This window comes from Microtus pennsylvanicus, chromosome 16 (genome assembly GCF_037038515.1).
Source record: "Microtus pennsylvanicus isolate mMicPen1 chromosome 16, mMicPen1.hap1, whole genome shotgun sequence".
Classification (NCBI taxonomy): domain Eukaryota; kingdom Metazoa; phylum Chordata; class Mammalia; order Rodentia; family Cricetidae; genus Microtus; species Microtus pennsylvanicus.
In genome coordinates, this window is record NC_134594.1 from 43,253,331 (window position 1) to 43,274,882 (window position 21,552).

Sequence of the window (21,552 nt, forward strand, 5' to 3'; positions counted from 1 at the left end):
CCAGTTTCTGTGGATCTCTGGAATGGAGGGCGCTGGGCTCAGAACCCTCGGGCTGACCAGCAGATGAAAGGCTAGCTGGTCTAATCGAAGCTGCTACATGCTAAGTGTCAGGTCAAAGGTCACTCCAGAGAAAAACAAACTGAACTGCAAGTGTTCCCCAGTTCAGAATAGCCAATGCCAGGGACAGGAAGGTGGGCTGGTGACATATTCACTGCACAGAGCAACAAATGGCAAGCAAAAATCACCCTTTCTCTAAAACCTTCCCTTGGTCGTTACCAAAGTCCTGATAACTTGCAGAATTTCTTAAAGGTTTGGTTTCAAACTTCCCACAGAAAGTTCAAATTATGTTTATAATTAATGAAAAGGAAATGCTCCATTTTGAGGTTTAACTGTTTCTTAAATACTCAAAATACCTTCTAGACTGTTCCGGAACTAACACGTTTACCGCCACTGTCCTCGGATGTTTTCTCACACACTCTCCAGTCTTCCGTGTCTGAGTTATTTCTCTCCTCATCCAAACCCATTTCAGGGCCACTTGACCTTCACTTCTAGTTAAGGCCACACACATCACACCCAGGCACCACCTGCCTTCCACCTGAGCCACACAGTACTGCTCTAACAAGTACCCCAATACCTCCTACAACCATCTCCCCCAGACCTCCTGCTCTTCAGCCTATGTGAAATTTTATGATCAGAAAAGAGAGCAAAGAAATGGGTAAGTCCAAACCAGTTCCCAATCCGCTACCGACTTACTTTATCACGACATCTGTTTAAAGCCAGTAAGGTGACAAATGTAATGTCACATGACACTTATTTTAAGCGAGAAAGGCCACTGAAAAGGGCTTTAAAACAGACGACTGCAGTATGTAAAACACACCTCAATAAAGTCATTATTAAAAATAATGTATCAGAGGCGTATTCTAATCAGTTAAAATCACAAACAGATGTAACTGACAGACACTAAATCATGTGAGAATAAGGGAGAAATTTTATATAGAGATACATATTTATATACATATTCATTACACTGCCATGCAGATCATCCAATGGTTTAAAATCATGGTTATATAAATAATTAAACTATTTCATTTCACAACTGCTTTAAAAAAAAACTAGCATGTGCACACTCCATTAAATGCTAGCTAGCATCACCCGGAGGGTAACAATATCATCTGGCTACCACTATTGTTTTAACACTGGATTCCAAACTCAGAACAGTTCTAATTACTCACTATTCTCTACACTGAAAACAGACTCCTTGCTACTGATAGCCGTTATAACAAGACCAACTGAGCACCGACAGAAGATAGCAAAGCTGGCATGTCCAAAGTGGAGCTTTCCAATCAGCTTATAAAACCCAAGGCTAGAAACAGGGCGGGGTGAGGGGCACACGATGAAAATTGAAGCTGGCAGAGATGAAAGGAATTTTTGCTGTGGTAACGCAAAGCGGATTTTTAGTCAACTCTATTTAAAACACACACGGGCAGAAAGAGGTAGCTACCCGTGGTCACAGCGAGAGGCAGGACAAAGTGCCACTGATCTCTTTTGACAAACAAATTGCTTGAAATATTGCATGACTTGCTACACAACACTGCTATTACTTTCAACCGAAAGATAGGTCCAATTATGACATCAATACAAGCTCTCTTTCCGAATCGAATGAAAGAACAGTAAATCCCAGTGGACACCGGAGTTCTCTAGCAGAGATGATGTAATACACAAAAATAGACATCCTCCAGCAGAAGCTGAAACTTGGGTAAACAGCACACTGCATGCTATTCTCAACTGCCTTGCGTGAATTTGCAATGCAGGCTGTTAATAGCGTGAGAAATCATTTTGTGCTTTAAATTATTTTGTGATTTACATTTCACTATCTATGCTCTATAGCTTAATTTCTTAATCCATACTAATGAAATCAGCACAAATACCTGATTTCAACTGCGAAAAGAGAAAAGGTCCCTCCCTAAAAACCAGGAGGGTGACAGCAACCCAGCAGCTCTGTCTGCAGCTTGCCAGAAATTGCAGGGTAAGGTTTCCTCCACCTATTGTTTAGAGACCCTTCCATCAGGACCTCTCTGGGGGATTTAAAATGCAATGTGACCTGAGTGGAGAGGAGTCGGTCAATTCGCTGGCAAGGACCATGCAAAAGGGTACTTCACCAGTGAAACCCAAAGCATCCACATGCCTAACACGCACAGCTTTAGCAAGGTGGGGTTGTACATGCTCCTCCTCACTAACTTCCACTCCACACCCTTTTTGGTCCTTTGTCACGATTTGATATTTGTATCTGCTTTGGGCTAAGGATGTGGTCAGTTGTTGGAATGCCTGGCTTGCATGAATGGAGCCGAGTGTAAGCCCCACTACAGCAGCAACTGGGGATGCTGGTGCATACCAGAGATCCTGAGGCACGGGAAGTGAAAGCAGGAAGACCAGAAGCTGAAGGCCATCTGTACTGGCAGTTACAGACCAACCTGGGAGAGAAAACGCTTGACTAAACAAAACCTGAAAAAAGAAAACCAAAGCCTTGTTTCTAGCTAACCTACTTCAAACTAAGACTCAAGGGTGTGTGCTTATATGTAGGGAGACCATGAAACAGTACTGTGCAGGGGAGCACTAAAAATGAATGAACAACAGCAGTGGTTCTCCACCTTCCTACTGTTGGGACCCTTTAACACAGATCCGCACACTGTAGTGACCCCACTGCGGGGAAAACTAAACTGAATGCTGGGAGAAAGAAGGGCGGAGTCAGACAGAAACCATGTAGCCCCGCTGGACACAGACACCAGTCACAGCCTCGTGGCAATACACAGATTACTAGAAATGGGTTAAATTAAGATAAGGGTTAGCCAATAAGAAGCTAGAGCTAATGGGCCAAGCACTGTTTTAAATAATATAGTTTCTGTGTGATTATTTCAGATCTGAGCTGCTGAGTGGCTGGGAACCAACAAGTGGCCTCCTTCAACAGTCTGAGTGTTTTGCTTGCATGTACGTCTATGTACCACATGTGTACCTGGGTCCCAGAGAGGACAAAAGAGGGTATCAGATCCCCTGGAACTGGAGTTACGGAGAGCTGTAAGCTGTCACATAGAACCGAGACTAAGGGGGCTTCTGCAATGGTGCTCTTCACTGAGCTCACTCTCCTGCTGTGGGATGTTTGACCAGGGTGGGAAGATGTGTAGCTGAGATCGGTGTAATAAAAGAGGAGAGAGAGGAAGAGGAGGAGAATCTAGGCACACTGAAGAAGCCAAGAGACACGGAGAGGAAACAGGAGGTACAAGATGGAAGAGAAGTAGCCATAAGAAAATGTAGATTAATATAAATGAGTTAATTTGAGATATAAGAGCTGCTTGGGGGCAAGCCTAAGCTAAAGGCCAAACTTTCATAATTAATAATAAGTCTCAGTGTCGTTATTTGCGGGCTGGTGGTCCAATGAGAAACTACTATGCTCTCCAGCCCCTATTTCTACTTTCTTCAGTTTGAAAGCTCAGTTGTCCAGTTCAAATACTATTTCCACTTCCACAGCTTAAGCAGGTCCTTAGGGTCATCCCTATTCCAGCTTGGAGCAGGTAAGTTTATCAAGAACTGAACTTCTAGGTAGGGTGGCATGCCTTTAGTCCTAGCACTCAGGAGGCAGAGGCAAGTAGATCTCTGTGAGTTAGAGGCCAGCCTGGTCTATAAAGTGAGTTCAAGGACAGCCAGGACTGCACAGAGAAACCCTGTCTTGAGACAAACAAACAAATAAATAAAAAGTGAGCACCAGGGTGTCATAGCTTCTTCTCTGGCCACTCTAATATTCATTTCTCAACATGGCTTCCCCAAAGTGAATCCATTTCTTTTGCGGGGAGGGGAGACTCTCCCCACAGCCTTTAGTCTTTGAGCAAATGAAATTCTTCATGTGAACTATTTCTCTTTTGGCTACAACATTACATTTTGACTGATAGATATGAAGGCCACTCCTGATTCTTCAATGTGCCCAGTGTATATCCCTCCACCGTATATTTTCCTATATTTTATCTGTATTTCTCTGTGAAATTGCAAGGTCAAGGGGACGAATCACTAGATTCTGACACATCTGAAAAACGGGTATCCAACGAATGAAGAAGTCTATAAAATAAAATACTGACTTTTTCCTGGATGACAAAGGAAATAAAATCTATCCGTTTTCTGAAGCCCTATCCTACTGCAGCCCACAGAAAGACAGTGACATCAGCAGTGAGAACAGATGCTTTTGCTTCATTCGAGCAAATGGATGCTGGAGAAGGAATAAGGGGATAAATGTTTAAAGAAACAGTTATAACACTGACCCTACATTTACATAACTTTATGTGTGTTAAAAATCATTTTAAGTATATAAATAAATTATAGTCAGGAGAGACGTGAGCTAAGGTAAACTCTGAAGTTCTTAATATTCCAAGAAATTTACTAAAAATAGAAGTCACTGACATCTAACTTAGAATGCATTTTCATACAGTTAAGCAGGAGACAGACACTACATCAAACTAAGGAAGTATTGAAAAGCTAGTAAGTGAGAAAGCAAAGCCATGAAATAGGTGAAAACACCTGGATGTCTAATTTAAGAGTAGCTCATTCAAAAAACTCATCCCAAATAGAAAATGTGTATAAAACTGACTGCTGTAAGCAACTTTTTATCTCAATAAGCAATAACTTTTAAAACTAAACCAAGAAATTCTTATGAAAATCTATTTTTTAAAAAATACCATAAAATGATGACGTTTGCTTAAGAACACTGTCATATTTCTCCTATTTAGATGTCATACAATGAATACACATGTTAAAAAATTATAAAGTATTCACGAGCATGTCTAACTGTCAATTTTGTGTGTGGATTAAAAATAAGTTTAACTTTTAAAACATGGAAAAGACTTTTTAATATCATTTAGAAATATGCAAGACATATGCTAAAAACAGTGATATCATAAATGGTCATTTTAAAAAGTAGGATTTATCTGACACACACATACACACACAAAAAAAGAAAGAAAATAATCAAACAAATAAAAATACTCATAGCCAGGCATGGTAGCATATACCTTTAATCTCAGTACTCAAAAGACAAAGGCAGCCAGATCTCTGTGAGGCGAAGCCAGCCTGATCTACCACGCTGAGTTCCAAACTAGCCAGTGAGCTCCTGTCTCTAAATAAATCAATGAGACAGGCAGATCAACTGATCTCAAAAGGGGCGGGGGTGGGGAGCTGGTCTTCCAAAGTCTCATACATGTGCCATCTTATTTTATTATACTGACGTCACATTTTACAGGTGCTGGCGATAAAAGGCATTAAGGTCACATTGTAGTCAACACACTAATACGATGTAATATTTCCTATTACTCTTGCATACCCACAATCAAGAGGTTAAACCTGATCTATTGAAAAGCTCCGCAGCTACAATGCTTGTAGAAAACCAAAGCCACCAGAATGCATGTGAAACATCCTTCCCCATGACTGACAGGTTCTAATCGTCTCAATGTTCTTCGCTGAGAATCTGAATGCCTTGTCTTGCACCTATATCCATAGTCATGAAAAGGAGGGGTACGTTTCAGAGAGCCCGCTGTAGTGGAAGAGTGTCAACGAGGACGTCAAGGGTAGGGAACATTTTAATGTTCTAACCAGCTTTGGAAGCTAGAGACCCCTCAAGCTTCGGCGGGAATACATAGCATCCACAAGTGAGAGATGCTTTCTTTGGTCTCCAATCTGATTTCTTTCTGCACCGTTTTTGTTCTTTCCAATCTGGAAAGAATAAAGAGCTCCCTTTTTCGCCCATTACAGTAAGAGAATAAAACACAGCAGAAGAGGTACGTGCCAACTTTCAACATCACTCCAACCAGGCTTCCTGAGATCCACCTGGTCACCTGTGCTCTCCATCTTCGCCATGGACCTGGAGTATCCCCGCCATATGAATATCCAAAAACGGCCCGAAGCAACGAAAGGGCAAACAAAGTTCTCTTTCCTACTCCGCTCTTCAAGGTAAAACCAATGCTGGTTTACATCCCAAAAAAAGCCTTTTTAGGAGCTGACTCCAAATTACCAGACTCCACCAAGAACAGTGTTACTCAATTCCATAATCTGCTACTCGCGGTGAGGCTGAACGTTCGAGCCTTTTCAGTGACCTAACAGCAGTGATGAGTTCCACTCATGAAAATGTTAGAAAACACTAGTGAGTGTTCTCTTCGCAATGCATATTAAAGCGTTCGTCCTCCCTGCAAACCTCGCATGCTCGCCTTGCGAAGCGTCCTGAAAACACGTGGACTCGGTCTTCCTGACTCTGAGGAAATCATCACAACACATCTAATTGTAAAAGAGTACATAAAGTATACATCGCGGCATGTGCTTGAAATTCAAGTTCTAAATGAAAATTAGGTGCTTAATTTCTCATGCCAGAAAAGAACAAATTACATTGTGGATTAAAAGGAAAAAAATTGTGAGTTTAGATATTAAATTGTGTATTCTTAAAGCACTGTCTTTCCAGGTAAAAACTGAAGACACTAGTGGTCTTTAAATGTCATATGACTAAGACATTATACGGCCATCAGACTTCAAAGTCGGATAAAAGTTTAAGATTTATCACATCATTCAAAAATCAGCAGGGTCAGGGCTGGATAGATGGCTCGCAGGTTAAGAACGCTTGCTGAGCAAACACAAGGACCAGCACCCAAAGAAACAGCAGAATGTCTGTGTGTGCGCGCGTGCGTGCGTGCCTGCGTGCGTGCATGCGTGCCTGCGTGCGTGCATGTGTATGAACTGGAGAGATGGCTCAACAGTTAAGAGGATTTGCTGTTCTTGTAGAGAACCCATGCGGTAGCTCCAATTACAAAGTATCTGACACCCTTTTTCGAACTCTCCAGCCACCAGGTAATGCTCCTACATACATGCAGGCAAAACACTCATACACCTAAAATAGAATCATCTAAAATAATTTTGAAGCGGGTTTGAAGCACACCTCTGCCCCAGCACTGTTCAGGGCAGAGACCAGAGGAGACTGCTGGCTGCCAGCCCAACTGACAAAAGCAGGCTCCAGGTTTAGCAAGACCCGTACCTCAAAGGAACACGGCAGAGAGTCATAAAGAGTATCGTATTTGGGCTCCACACACTTGCACACACCCATGCACCCACGTACACACGTATGCATATACCATGCCACCAAACCACATACAAATTAGCAGTGTTTCTACACAATACTACAGCAACCACGCCACCTGGAGAATACAGACATGTATCCCCTCACAGAAAATATAAAGGAGTTGTCTCATTTAATCTGAACGTTCATATAGCCTGTAATTTGAAGTAAAGCTGCGACAATGGCCAAGCATATTAACGACGGATATCCTCAAAGTAATACAATTCATTACTCACGACCGCTGTCCTGCACAGCAACACAGCCAGAAGTGTTACTATCACTCAACCATCTCCCAGAGACTCATCAGTTTTTCTTCCATAATTACAAATTCCCTAAGCCAACCATGACCCACACCTTCAGAAGACCAAATCACAGATTAGTTATCACAGGCATTGAGAAACAAGATAGGTATTACAGACTCTTAATTAAAATGTAGCCAAACCAAAGCACGAAATCTGGTTATAATTAAGGTGCAAATAAGAAAACACAATAAGAGATTTTAAGTTCCAGTTTCTTTTTTTTTTAAATAAGTCTGTTTTTGTTTCTTAATGAAACTGAAATTTCCCCATATATTCCCCAAATGTTCTCATACTGGAGTTTCTAAATTTGCCTTTTCATCTTTTAAACAATTAAAACATAAGTTTCTAAGGAATTTCCCATGAGTTTTCCCACAAGAAAAAAAAAAGCAAGGAACTCCCAATTCTGTCTTTTCTTATTTGCAAAACTAGTTAACAGAAAACAATGCTCCATTCATTTTTAAAAATCAATGGCACTGTGTTCTTCAGGTAAGGACCAGCACATCTGTAGATAGCACAAGTGAAGCCTCCCGCGCTTCTTCCACCAACACTCCGAAGGTGTGCACGAGTTTCACCCCAACAGGCGAAACACGGCAGGACAAGACCGAGCAAACGACATCGGCACTACAATTCATTAGTAACATTGCAAACTCACGCACAGACTGCGGTTAGTGTTAAGAAACCACACGGATTACAATACCTGGGATTTAGTGCATTCCTTTGAGCCAGAATGAAATGAGTGCCATAAAAGGAGGGAAGGAAAAGAGGAACAAAGTCAGACATGCTACACATGGCATCTGCCAAAATGAAGATCACGTTTCTATCGGTGTGGATGACAGCGTAGGGCCAGCCGCATGTACTGCGCGGTGTTCTGTAGCCATGCACTGGACAGTTATTGTGAGTCGCCCCCACAACACTCATGCAACCCAACTCTCTGAGACCAGCTTTCCGCCCTAGCCCACCACTAGTCAACTTCTTTCTGAGAGAGAGATTCTGTTATGAACAATATGACCCACAGTAAATGAAGAACGATCATTTCCATTTACATCTTTTTTCTACCGTGTCTATCAAACATATAAAATAAATTTTGTTTTCCTTGTTAAAATCTGTTTAGGTCAAATATATTATATATATATATACATATATATATGTATATATATATATAACTAATATACAAAAGACCCAGTATTTTGAATTATAAACATGACATTGCCACTCTTAATTCACTTAGTAAAATTTATACCAATTGGTCACATATTGATAAAAAATTTTTAATTTTAATATTGAATTGTTTCTAAAAGTAATATATTGTTTAAAAATACTTTTTTAAAAAATCTCCACAGCAACACAAAAAAAACTGTATTTTAAAAAACAGACCAAGGAAGGGAAATGATATATGGAAGGGTAATGAAATATTCCATAAAAGACAAGACACAGCAGACAAGATAAACCGCTATAATATGACCCTCTGACTTAAGCACCCCACATATGCCCATTAGGGTAATCCAGTCAAGGTGAACACTGAGCAGGGAAATCTTCACTTGCCTGACTTTCTTAGGGTGGAAAAAGTTTGGAAAAACAACTTGTAACTTGTTTCCCTCCCTCTCTTCCTCCTTTCCTCCCTCCTTCCCTCCCTCTCTCAGCCTTCTTTTTATTTTTTTTACTCAAGGTCTTGGTCTAAAGCCCTGGCTGGCCTGGAATTTGCTATGTAGAACAGGTGCACCTCCAGCCTGCAGCAATCCTCCTGCCTCTGGCTTCCTCCCAGTGCTAAAATAACAGGCAGGCACCACCATGCCCAGTTTCTTTCTGATACCCAAGTCTCTCCGACAGACAAATGGAGCTGCCTTTATAGTAAACAAAACTCAGTTCTTCACTGAGAACTCAAGCAAAGGATTCTCCGTGATATACTGAAATAGTGCATGGAACAGGAGACTACAGGTAATCAAAACCCTGTCAAAGACTTAACTACAATGAGCTCTCTAAGAAACAAGTGTGTGGACAGGCAGGCATAAACGGTGCTCAACCTAAAGTTACTAACACTGAGTAAATGGTCTGGTCCACACACATTTTCCACGTGTGCTTGCCTGCAGAAAGGAACACTGGGAGGTATAAAGTAGGTAACCAAGCTATAGGCTAATTTCATATAATGGCCATATTCTGTATCCATGCACAGTTAAACCCTTTCTCTGTTACAACCTTTGCATTAGAATTCAGGGTCCTTTCGTTTTGAAAACCAAGGAAAGAAAGGAAACTGAGGCTCTAAACGGACCGTACAAGTTTATAGCGAAGGAACCAATATCTGTGCCGTGGCTTCTTCAAATGTGAAAGACAGTTTGCTTATCAAATGTCTACGAAATCAGGGACGATCAAGTGGGTCCCAGCGTTGAAAAGGTCTTTAAACCTGGTTAGCAGAAGAACTGCAGAACATCTTCTCATTGAGATTGTTTAGTCATTCTCGTCTCAGTTTTCCGCATTGAAGGAAGCTGAGGTAATAGCATCACAATAGAGCAAAAACCCACAAAAGTAATGGGAAAGCTTTACACATATCTACTTTTTAAATAAAAGCAGGTACGAAACAGGCATGAGAGGGGTGCAGCGCAGGAAACTAATTCCTTGAATTAAGGGAACAAAACTTAAAAAAAAAATACCTAATCAAATGTGACATGCTTATCTCAGAGAATAGCTTAAGGGAAAAAAAAGAGCTAAGCAATGTCTCTTCTTGTTTCAATACTTTCTGAAATCTATTTAGATGACATGATGTATGCTTCCACCAAAAGAAAAAGCAAAACTCAAAAAAGAAAGAAAGAGAGGGAGGGGAGGGGGAGAGGGGGAGAGGGAGGAGGGGGGGGAGAGAGGGGGGAGGAGGAGAGGGGGAGGGGCAGAGAGGGAGAGAGGGAGAAAGAGAGAGAGGGAGGGAGGGAAGGGAAGGGAAGGGAAGGGAAGGGAAGGGAAGGGAAGGGAAGGGAAGGGAAGGGAAGGGAAGGGAAGGGAAGGGAAGGGAAGGAAAGGAAAGGAAAGGAAAGGAAAGGAAAGGAAAGGAAAGAAAAAAGAGCAGGTGGAGCTCTACAAGTTCCAGGAGAGCCTGGTCCACACACAGTGAATTCCAGGTCAGCCAGGGCTACCCAGGGAGACCAGTCTCAAAATAAGCAAGTAAGTAAGTAATGCAAAAACAATCAAACTGGGCATTTTAACCATGTTTTTATACACCCATACCCACAAACAGAATTATGACAAGCAACAGTTCTTTGTAACTTACCGTATGGTAGCCTCTAGGTAAAGGGGGCTTTCCCACGGGGTAGGGGTCCACGGTGTCAATAATGGTTTGTCTTTCACCTTTCTGGTTGATTTTTCTAAACCTTCTTCGAGACTGTCTGTGGGAGGCTTGACGCTGGAAATATTCTTCATTTTCATCCATATAGTCCACCTGAAAGCAGACCCCGCAGGTCATTCATTTCTCCTGTCAGGACACGGTACATCAGTAGTAGGTGCAAAAATAAACTCACACACCATCTACATCCACACACTTAGCGGATCTCTCCGGACAAACTTTAAATGAGTCTGCACCTCTCTGAAGCTAACTGGCTTTCAGCCACTCTTCTGTGAAGAGGCGTTCTCAGTTCCATGTAGGAGAATCTGGGTTACTCTGCAAGTCCCTGTGGTTTCAGGGGAAGAAACGTCAAGGAGTCTTTGTGCTGACTTATGAGTCAGAGAGGTCATGGGATGGGATATGTTGCCACATTCTATGAATGCAGCCGCTGCTGGTAACTTTAGTGCACACACACGTGCGCGCACGCACACACACACACACACACACACACACACACAAAATCAAATCCATTTAAGAAAATCTGTAAAATTCCCCTGTAATCCTGAATGATTCAGTTCTGCCAGCAGAACCACGCTAGGAAGTCAAGGTTCCTCTTTCAGCTTACAAGCAAAGCTTCTGCTCCTTTTTTGTTTATTAGTAATATTTTAAAAAATCCTCCTTTTAATCATTGTAAAAACTTCTCGTGAATACACCGAGAGAGAACAGTCAGTTGATTCATCGATTATACTCTTCATGGTTGCTCACACAGAGGCACGCTCAGACTCCGCTCACAGGAGCAAACTCACTACTTCTTTTATTACTGCCAAAGTATGAAACTCCAGGAGCTTAAAAAAGAAAGTTCTGCAAAATCCTAAAACAATATTAAGAAGGGCAAAAAAAAAAAAAACCTCAATTTGAAACGTTGGAAAGCTCTATCGTCCATCCATACTTTCCATAATCCTAAATTTTTACCACCACCATCCTATTTTCTCACTCTCTGAGATTTGGCCCCAACTTTTTACTAAGTCTAGAGAGGAAGTTCTTACTGCTGACAAAATTCCTCTCCAGCATCATGGGGAAAATCCACAGTCTCTGGGGGAAAAAAAAAATGACCTGGCGTTGCCCATCAAATATTTAATCAAATGTGATCAAAAAGTCCCACCATTACCACTCATGGTCATCATTTATCTTACAAGTTCCTGGAGAGGACGGGAGATGGGGACACAAAGAAGGAGGGTATCGGGGCTGGGTACCTTACCCTCCCCACCCACGTCTTTGCTTTTGTTATTTTTAAAGAGTGCCCAATATCCTCTCCTAAAAATCATTTTTAAGCAGTAAGGACTAAGTACCACAGACGGTTTTCCTTTAACGCTTTCATGAAAATAGTTAGGTTGCTAAAATCACTGTTTCCATTCCATGCAATGCCTTATCTTAACGTATCTTAAATCACACCACTGTGAGACTGAGGTGTCAGGGGCTTCAAATTCACAAGGTGGTTCTCTAATTTTTCATTCAATTAAAGGAATTTCCAGATTGCCTCATGTTAACTGCTCCCTGAATACATCAATGGCATTCACTTCAAGGAACTTGTTCAAAGGCTATTCGGAGCTAAGCTTCTGCAGTCCCAAGGCCCCCCAAATTTCAGTGAAAAGACATAACCACTGATTGAATTATAACGTTCAAATACCACACATTATCTCATGTCAATCTTCTATCTTCTATTTTTGAGTTTCATAAATAATTACAATTATGAACTCAAATTCATAATTATTAGACAAATATGTTATAAAAACACAATACTTTATGAAGAATAGTTTGTGAAAGAGCTCTTACTGTTAAAAAATACTTTATGAAAATAAAAGGTTCAGGAAGGCATTCTTACCACAATCATTTCAGAAGGCTCTAACACAATGCATTCACAGCCACGCCTAAAGCTTCCTGCAGAACGCTTGCCAAAACTAGAAAGGGGTGAAAAAAAAACACAACAACAGATTCAGACACCAAGAATCATAAATTAGGAATTCAAGCTAACCTCCAGCCACAGAAAAAAATTTTAATTATAAAAGCTGCACATTAAAGATGTCTTTAGTCACTATTATACAAAGAAAACAACAAAATAATTTAAATTCCTAAATTCCAATCGTGTTTTTCTGGAAATTTGTTTGCAAGTTAATCACGAAAGTTAAAAAGAACTGATATAAACACATTCTGTGATGGACTGTTTAAAACCATCGCTAATGAGGTGAAATTGTGGAATATTTCAATATAGACAGAACTACAAACATGTTTATAAAGGAAGTATATTTTAAAGTCAATCCCCTTTTCTAAGTTAACATGCTTGGACTCAATATTACTTTTATATGGGAATGTATTTATTTTCTAATTTTCCTGATCAATTTATTCCAAATGTTTTAAGAAAAAAGATGCCAACATAGGATTGCTCTTCTGTGAGTACAAAATGGTGTGCACAGACGTGTGCAAGACCATCTTCCTGAAAGCTCTACCCCGGGAACTCAAACAGGTTCCTCTGCCCCATCCCGTGAACTCCCCTTTAACTCCAGAGAGGACTGCTTTTTGTTTTTTATTTTGTTTTGTTTTCCTGACATTCTGTTTACAAACTAGAACTCCGGTGTGTTGTGGGGATTCGAACCTGCCTTCTCCATCCACAAACTGCTTCTCTACCCACCTACACCGAAAACTCCTCTTTCCCTCTACACAAACAATTTTTCAAGAGCTTCCATGTAGACTGAATGTACAGCTCACCATGTTACATGTATGTGTTTTAGTAATCTTTTTATTTATAGTTTGCCTAGTACACAAAGTAACTATAAAACAAGCAAGCCAACTAGGCTTCACTATACAGCTACACACCATTTATGCACTTTTATCTGTTTGTCCTCTGATTACCCTTGGTTTCCCTGTTCCCTCTGATCTGCTTCCTCTTGTCCCCCTCCCACTTTCGTGTGTTTTGTTCTTTGAATACAGATTCTGCATCTGAGAGAAAATATGTGGCACTTGTCTGAGACTGGTTTATTTCACTCAACACAATAATCTCCAGTTCTCCAGCCTTTGTGCAAATGATCACCATCTATTCTTCTTACAATGAAAAGTCCACAGTGCACACACCACAACACCTTTTAAGGAAGGTGGATTCTTCCCAATAACTAATTTCAATTGAACACTTCCCCACTCCACCCCCGGGTTAATTAAGCATTCGGAGTTATTTCTATGGAAACACTTGCTCCTATTATAAGGTCCTTATACCATGACACACAGTGTTTCATACACTAGGAACCAAGCTATGAGAATGAAGAAAGCAGGAAAGCATTCTGTGTGATCAGTAGTCGCTCTGACCACTTCATCTGTTGGCTCATTCACATGGAATCTCCGGTCAGACTGGGGTCATCGTTTATGTTCTTCTGGGCTTCAGACTTGCTTTATGGAAGATCAAAACCAGGATCATGGGTAACACCATTGAATCATGTTTAAAAACACTTGAACATGCATTTAGATATACTCGAAGATATGCAGTACAGTGTGTCTTATGAAGTAGAAAAATTCTGCCAATGAGTTGGAGAGTTGGTTTAGTGGTTAAAGTGACTGTCATGCAAGCAAAAGGGCTAGAGTTCAAATCCCAGGACCCACTGGAAATGCTGCGTGGGTATGCTGGTGAAAGCAGGGTCATGGGATACATGCAGCTGGCTGGCTAGTAGAGGGTAGCCATCACTTAAGAGTTCTGGGACTGACTTAGAGGCACAGTCTCTCAAAGGAAAAAGTGAGTCTAGTCACCAGCCTCAGGGCTTCATGGCATTCAACCACGTGAAAAATAACTTGGATATATTAGTAAAATACATAACAGGCTTACCCACATCATCAATTTGATCCTACTACATGACAAGGGAAATGTATATTGTCTGCTTAAGTTTTGTTACATGATGGGGGAAATGTATATTGTCTGTTTAAGGTTTGTTACTAAGTTACGTGACATTAAAATCTGAGAGTGGATGAGAGCAGCTGTTGCACAGCTCAGAACGGTGTGTGTAATTAGCACGAACAACTCCCAGGTCTGACTGCCAGCCAAAGCACAACTGGGAGGCTCTCAGTTGTCAGATTTTATTCCATTTCAGGCAATTGTATAAACCCGACTGCTTATTCCGAAAATGCAGCACAGTAAAGAAATCATAAATATTTGTGGCGCAGACAATGTTCCTATAGTACTTGATAAGAGAAATCAAAGCATGCCGCCACAAAACTGTTCGAACTTCAGCGAGTGACGGTGGAGCCCCATCTGTGACGTCAGCAGAGCACACCATCGGTACTGGCGTGCACTGTCCTTGTACCCATGCCCCATGTCCTATCCTACGCTGCCAATCCTCTTACCAGCTAGGACTCATTTTCTAGAACATCGGGGCTTCGAGTTGCACTAACACTGTTGCTTTGGGGTGCAAAGTTCACACTACCTACATAAAATATAAAATATGCCCAGGAGAGTCTGCGGGATGGGAGCTGCGGGTAAGCCAGACAAACCCTGCAGTCACAAACAAGACTCGTGTCCTGTAGACACCGCAAAGTGGTCAACAGGAGAAGCAGTTCTCCACCAGATTAACTTCTCAAATACTCAGGAGAGAGCCTAGCACCCTCAAAATACATCAAAGCAAAGTATTTGTCTTTTTTTATCCCAAAGCCAGCTGTGCTAGGGAGATGGCTCAGTTGGATAAATCCCAGCTGGAAGCATAAGGATCTGAATTGGGATCCCCTAGAGTCCACCTTACAAAATTCTGTGGCCGTAGCGATGGCGTCCTCAGTGCTAAGGAAGAAGAGCTAGTGACGCCACTGTCTGTACTGCAGAGCTCACTACAACATAACTCATGATGAGCGCATGTGGGAAAAACTATACTATCCACACAAACACTATTACATACATAATAAATAAAATGGATTTCAAGGTATTGGTGGTAACAGTCTAACTTCACAGCCCAGGCTAGCTTCAAACTCAGGATCCCCTCCTGCCTCAGCCTTCAAAGTGCTGGGAATACAGCTGCCTGACACCACGTAGAGCTCACAGTGGAGGGTTATTCCACCACGGAAAGGACTGAAGGACTGACATATGACCCAAAATGAAGGAACCTGGAAAATATCACATGCAGGACAACGAGCCAGTCGCAAACACTCAAATTCATATGAGTCCACTTGGAGGAATTCTCTAGATAGGGAAATCCACAGACAAAGGGTGAGGTCACTGAGAACTGAGAGGAGAGACGGGGCAAGCCCACAGTTAGCGTGCTTGCTTTAGTGGCTTTGGATTTCTTTAGAAACGCTTAGGGCTTGAGTAAGAAAAAAGCAAGAACTGGCAGCCAACATCTAAGGGCTGGGGTACTTGCCTACCAGTCCAAGTCTTGCCTATAACTAGAGAGCACCGCAGTCCCCAGCAAAGCACCAAGGTGTTTGAGACTGGAGCATGCTACTGAGAAGCACTGAAGCTACCTCTTTCCACCTGTCACATAATGCTGAGTGACAGCACCCGGAAGTGCAAGAAACGGGAAGAAATGGGCAAATACACATAGGACAAACACTCAGTGAATACTCTGAGCAATCAATTATACCTGTGTTTTCCTTAACTCGGCGTAACCCCATTTCCCTTTTGTCCATGGCCAATACCTAAGACTCTCCCGTGTTATTTCTTACATGTGTAGTATTTTGCTACCCACTCCTCTTAGGGAGTTCACTGGACATGTAACACAAATCAGTATTACAACACAGGCCCTTTAAACGTAAGAATTTACAATATATTCCCAAAACATGACCACTATTAGGTAGTTTACAGTCAATGGAAGATGAGTGTTCAAACAGCTGCAACCCAATAGCAGTCAGAACTGGCTTTCAATGAGAGCGAGGTATCAATGGCCAGGCCCACTTACCAGTTGGCTGAGCGGGAAAAGACCTACTCAGCATTTGTAATTGACGGAGCAATTAAAATTCAGCAAAATCACACAGTGCAGTAAGAGCCTTAGGTCAGATGAAAACACCCAAAGATTTGAATGTCAAATCCATGCAGGCCAAGTGTCCTTGGACAGCCACTGCCAGGACTTCAGCCTTCAGGAGGGCTGACTGCTGCTGCTTTGAATTTTAAAGATATTGGGTTGTTTTATTTAAATTTGAATTAAAATACTTTCAAAGTCATACCAGTCCTGTAATGGTTCCAGTATTTATATGCACCTGTGTGTAAAACAAAAAAATCAGTGTGTGTGTGTGTGTGTGTGTGTGTGTGTGTGTGTGTGTGTATACACAGTCAGTTAAGTTGCTGATAAGCCTTGGCTTTAACATTCAAAAAAACCTGTTGGCCCTTTTCCTTCCTAAACACTGGCTTTTGACAGGTGGCTGTGAAGAGAAATATCAGGGTGAAAAAAAGTATGGTGTGTTTGTGTGTGTGTGTTTAAAGAATGCTCATGAAATCACTAGAACCCGTTTAAATCCTTCTAAGTTGTTCTATATAAATACACTGCACAACTTCGCTGCCAACTCTTCACCTCATGTAATTCTAGAATGTCCTTATCATCTTTAGTATTAAACAGCCACAAGATGACAGCTAAAAGCTACACAGGTCCACATTTGGGTTCTCTCTTCCTTCTGAAAATAAAACATGTAAGCCCCACCACCAGCCGTCCACAGAGAGACCACCTGACAACAACACACTGTACAGCAGTCCACCCCACCAGCCGTCCACAGAGAGACCACCTGACAACACACGGTACAGCAGTCCACCCCACCAGCCGTCCACAGAGAGACCACCTGACAACACACGGTACAACAGTCCACCCCACCAGCCGTCCACAGAGAGACCACCTGACAACACACGGTACAGCAGTCCACCCCACCAGCCGTCCACAGAGAGACCACCTGACAACACACGGTACAGCAGTCCACCCCACCAGCCGTCCACAGAGAGACCACCTGCACAACACACGGTACAGCAGTCCACCCCACCAGCCGTCCACAGAGAGACCACCTGACAACAACACACGGTACAGCAGTCCACCCCACCAGCCGTCCACAGAGAGACCACCTGACAACAACACACGGTACAGCAGTCCACCCCACCAGCCGTCCACAGAGAGACCACCTGACAACACACGGTACAGCAGTCCACCCCACCAGCCGTCCACAGAGAGACCACCTGCACAACACACGGTACAGCAGTCCACCCCACCAGCCGTCCACAGAGAGACCACCTGACAACACACGGTACAGCAGTCCACCCCACCAGCCGTCCACAGAGAGACCACCTGCACAACACACGGTACAGCAGTCCACCCCACCAGCCGTCCACAGAGAGACCACCTGACAACACACGGTACAGCAGTCCACCCCACCAGCCGTCCACAGAGAGACCACCTGCACAACACACGGTACAGCAGTCCACCCCACCAGCCGTCCACAGAGAGACCACCTGACAACAACACACGGTACAGCAGTCCACCCCACCAGCCGTCCACAGAGAGACCACCTGACAACAACACACGGTACAGCAGTCCACCCCACCAGCCGTCCACAGAGAGACCACCTGACAACAACACACGGTACAGCAGTCCACCCCACCAGCCGTCCACAGAGAGACCACCTGACAACAACACACGGTACAGCAGTCCACCCCACCAGCCGTCCACAGAGAGACCACCTGACAACAACACACGGTACAGCAGTCCACCCCACCAGCCGTCCACAGAGAGACCACCTGACAACACACGGTACAGCAGTCCACCCCACCAGCCGTCCACAGAGAGACCACCTGCACAACACACGGTACAGCAGTCCACTGTTTCATCCCTCTTGAATTTTTTTGCACAGAACAATTTAAAAATTAAGAATTACAAACCAAAATACACCGATGGAAAATGTTTTTACAGGTATAAATAACACGACATCCTAGCATCCAAAACAGGCAACCAAAAATCACTGTCAGTGACAGCCTGCTAGATCTAGTCCTTCAAGTTCACAACTAGAAAGCACACGTCTGAGAAAGTCAGTCTTACCTAGTTTGTGTGAACTCCCAGAGGCGGCAAGGCACAGGACAGGCGGCAGCGGGAGTTGTTCCGGCCAGCCGACCCTGGGTTTCTGTCAGCCCGCTCTTTCCCAACTTAAGTCAAGAGCACTTTCTAAGAGCGTTGAGTGTCCTGGAAAAGGCGGCAGCTGGGTACAGAGCCTCCTCTATCAGTGTCCCTAACCTTGCCCTGTGTATGGGCCTCCACATTCTTGTGTGCGTCAGAACTGCTTGGCGGAATGCAAGTTCTGTGCGGAATGTAAACTTGCTCATGTCAGGGTATATGACCAGGAGATCACAGACGGTGGTGAGACCGGTACACCACACTCACCAAGGGATCAAAACTGTCAGGCTACGAGACAGACCTTTTTTATCTCTTCAGTTCTGGAAACAATTGCTAAATTTCATTATTCTCCTTAAAAGTCTAACTAACTGTAAATAAAATGTAAATAACCAACTGATGCCTCTAAACCAAAATCAATTTATCTATTGATGACTGGGGGGTAGGCAGTATATCCCATCGTCTGTACAAAGCACGGTAGCAAGTAGTCAGCCCCTAAGCAACAGGTGAAGCCATTAATTTTATCCTCAAAGTCACAAGAAAACTCAGGAAAGTAGGTTGAAAAACTTGCCATAAAAATTCACTTTATCTTTTTAGTGTTTAGCTTCACTCAAAAATAACAGGTACTTAAAAATAAAACCATCCATCAAGTAACATATAAACCGTGTGTGTGTGTGTGTGTGTGTGTGTGTGTGTGTGTGTGTGTGTGTGGTGAAACCAGACACACATTACAGCATCCTAGAAACCTCCCATGGCTAGCTTAGAAACACTCCACTCCAAGCACTCATGGCAGAGGGAAGCCCAGCATTTAGCCCTTACTTACAAATGCAGCACATACAGAAATAACAAGGAAGGGCTCTTGACTGTGCTCCCCCTACTGTCCCACCCTTTGGTCAGTCCCTCGGCTGTCTTATCGACTTAAGGAGAAGTATTAAGCATTCGGTGTCTGCAATATAAACATTTCAATTTCTAAAAATCCAACCTGCACTGTCTTCAATGTCTTTGAAGCCCCAGTACGGCAAGAGCGCTGCCGCCGTCTATGGGAGACGTCCCGGCAGCAGCAAGCGCTCCCATGTTCCTGTTAGCTGCAGGCGGTGAGCCTATGTGCTCCCGGCTTGTGGCTCTAGCTGAGCCAACATTCCTTCTGAGGCTCGCTTCCTGCTTCCATGACCCACCCACCTCTCGGGGCTGCATTCTGTATTACGCATGTTGTATGGGCACACTCTTTCCGCATACCAGCCTCATGACCTCAGCAGCTGCCTGACAGACACTCTTTATCAATTTCTATTAATTCATTATCTACTCCTGCAAATCAGGGACAAGTAAGGAAATCGGCAGCCTCTGTTCTCCTGTGAGTCTTCAAGGTCAAATGCTAACATGCGCCAGCAGCTGCAATTTCTGTTATTACCGTGGACGAAAGCAGTGCTGAGAACTGATTGCTCTCCACCAGAAAGAAGCTGAACTGTATGCACACCGGGCTGAGGGACTAGCGTGGTAAAGACTGACATACATTTCCATCATTACCGATGGGCAGAGCTGGAGGAGGGGGCTGTTTGGCTCTTGCTTTCCCTCTTCCAGAGATAAAGATGTTCTTACCTCAGCTGTGCTAGGCTCTACAGAGCAGATTCCTGTCTTGCCCCAATCTAAACCAGCCCGGGACAGTGGTGTGAGAGCTACACTTTGGTAGTGTCTATGTCCTCGTGACCGATCTCTACAGACAGCTCAGCTAAATTGATCTGCTGCTTTCAGTCCACACAGTGGCACAGACAGGTCTCTGCTGATCGCTGCGCTTCGGCACAGCCGCCAGTCGACAGGTTCTTTAAAAGTTATGGTCCACAGCGGACGCTTCCCTCAGCATGGAGACACATGCTGTAACGAAAATGGCTTTTTACTGCTCAGCATTTCACTGTGCAAGGCTGGGTACATCGAGTCGAATGGAGAAGGCAGCTCAGCTGCCGTACCTCTCTACACACTAATATTTATAAAACTGCCTGAAGAAACAAAGAGAAAAATACATTAAGAACTATATGATTCACTAATTAAAAGGGGCAGTTGAGTCGATGGGTGACTCAGATTGGCCATAAAGCAATAAGAACCTAATATCATTTCAGGAAGGAGAACCAAACATCTCAGTCCTGAAACACATTTACATGAACGGTTTCAAATCACAGCCATCTAGCAAAGCTAGCTCATTTCAGGAGGTAAAATGTCTTTGTAAGCCAGGACCTAAGCAAAACTTGCTTGAAACAAGGAAAAGAATATTCACCCATCCATATAATTTACTACAAAGTGAGCGAGTGTTTAACTCAGCTGAGGGAAATGGGGGTTTCTCTCATGAATCACATGCTTGTGGCATGAGTAAACTGACGGTTCCTTCCAATTCTACCAAAAGGCCACACTGATGATATTGTTTAAATCTGTTTCAGAGTTTCCCGGAGAGACTGAAATAATAAAATCCTGTGACTTACCATTTAAAAGTTAAGCATTATATTAAAATGAGACATGTTTAAGCACATCTGAAGGGAAACTTTCTAAGGGTTGAAATCAAAAGATACCCATGCTCCTAGTCTGGAGAGCTGATGTCTGGCACCAGTCCAGGCAATCCAATCGGATCCTAAGTAGCATTCTTGACACTGATAAGCGGATTTAAATCGATATAAGAAGATGGAGCTATAAAAATGATTCTGACAAAAAAACAAAATTGGTGTTTGTCAC

At 43.0% G+C, this 21,552-nt stretch overlaps 1 protein-coding gene across 6 annotated transcripts in view; it reads right to left on the minus strand.

Annotated features, from left to right (window-relative positions):
• The window catches only part of Rapgef2 (Rap guanine nucleotide exchange factor 2), a 202,411-nt gene that overhangs the window by 92,534 nt on the left and 88,325 nt on the right, over nt 1-21,552 (minus strand). For 3 of the 6 annotated variants that reach the window (XR_012908114.1, XM_075950925.1, XM_075950922.1), the window contains exons 5-7: nt 12,621-12,696; nt 10,688-10,855; nt 8,132-8,149 (exon numbers count right to left, since the gene is read on the minus strand). Coding sequence is in view for 4 of the 6 variants with exons in the window: in XM_075950925.1 (XP_075807040.1) it covers nt 8,132-8,149; nt 10,688-10,855; nt 12,621-12,696 (262 nt within the window). In the remaining 2 variants the exon portion in view is untranslated. Of the gene's footprint in view, nt 1-8,131; nt 8,150-10,687; nt 10,856-12,620; nt 12,697-19,819; nt 20,037-21,552 lie in introns of those variants that run through there. The other 3 variants (XM_075950924.1, XR_012908115.1, XM_075950921.1) reach the window with 3 other exon arrangements.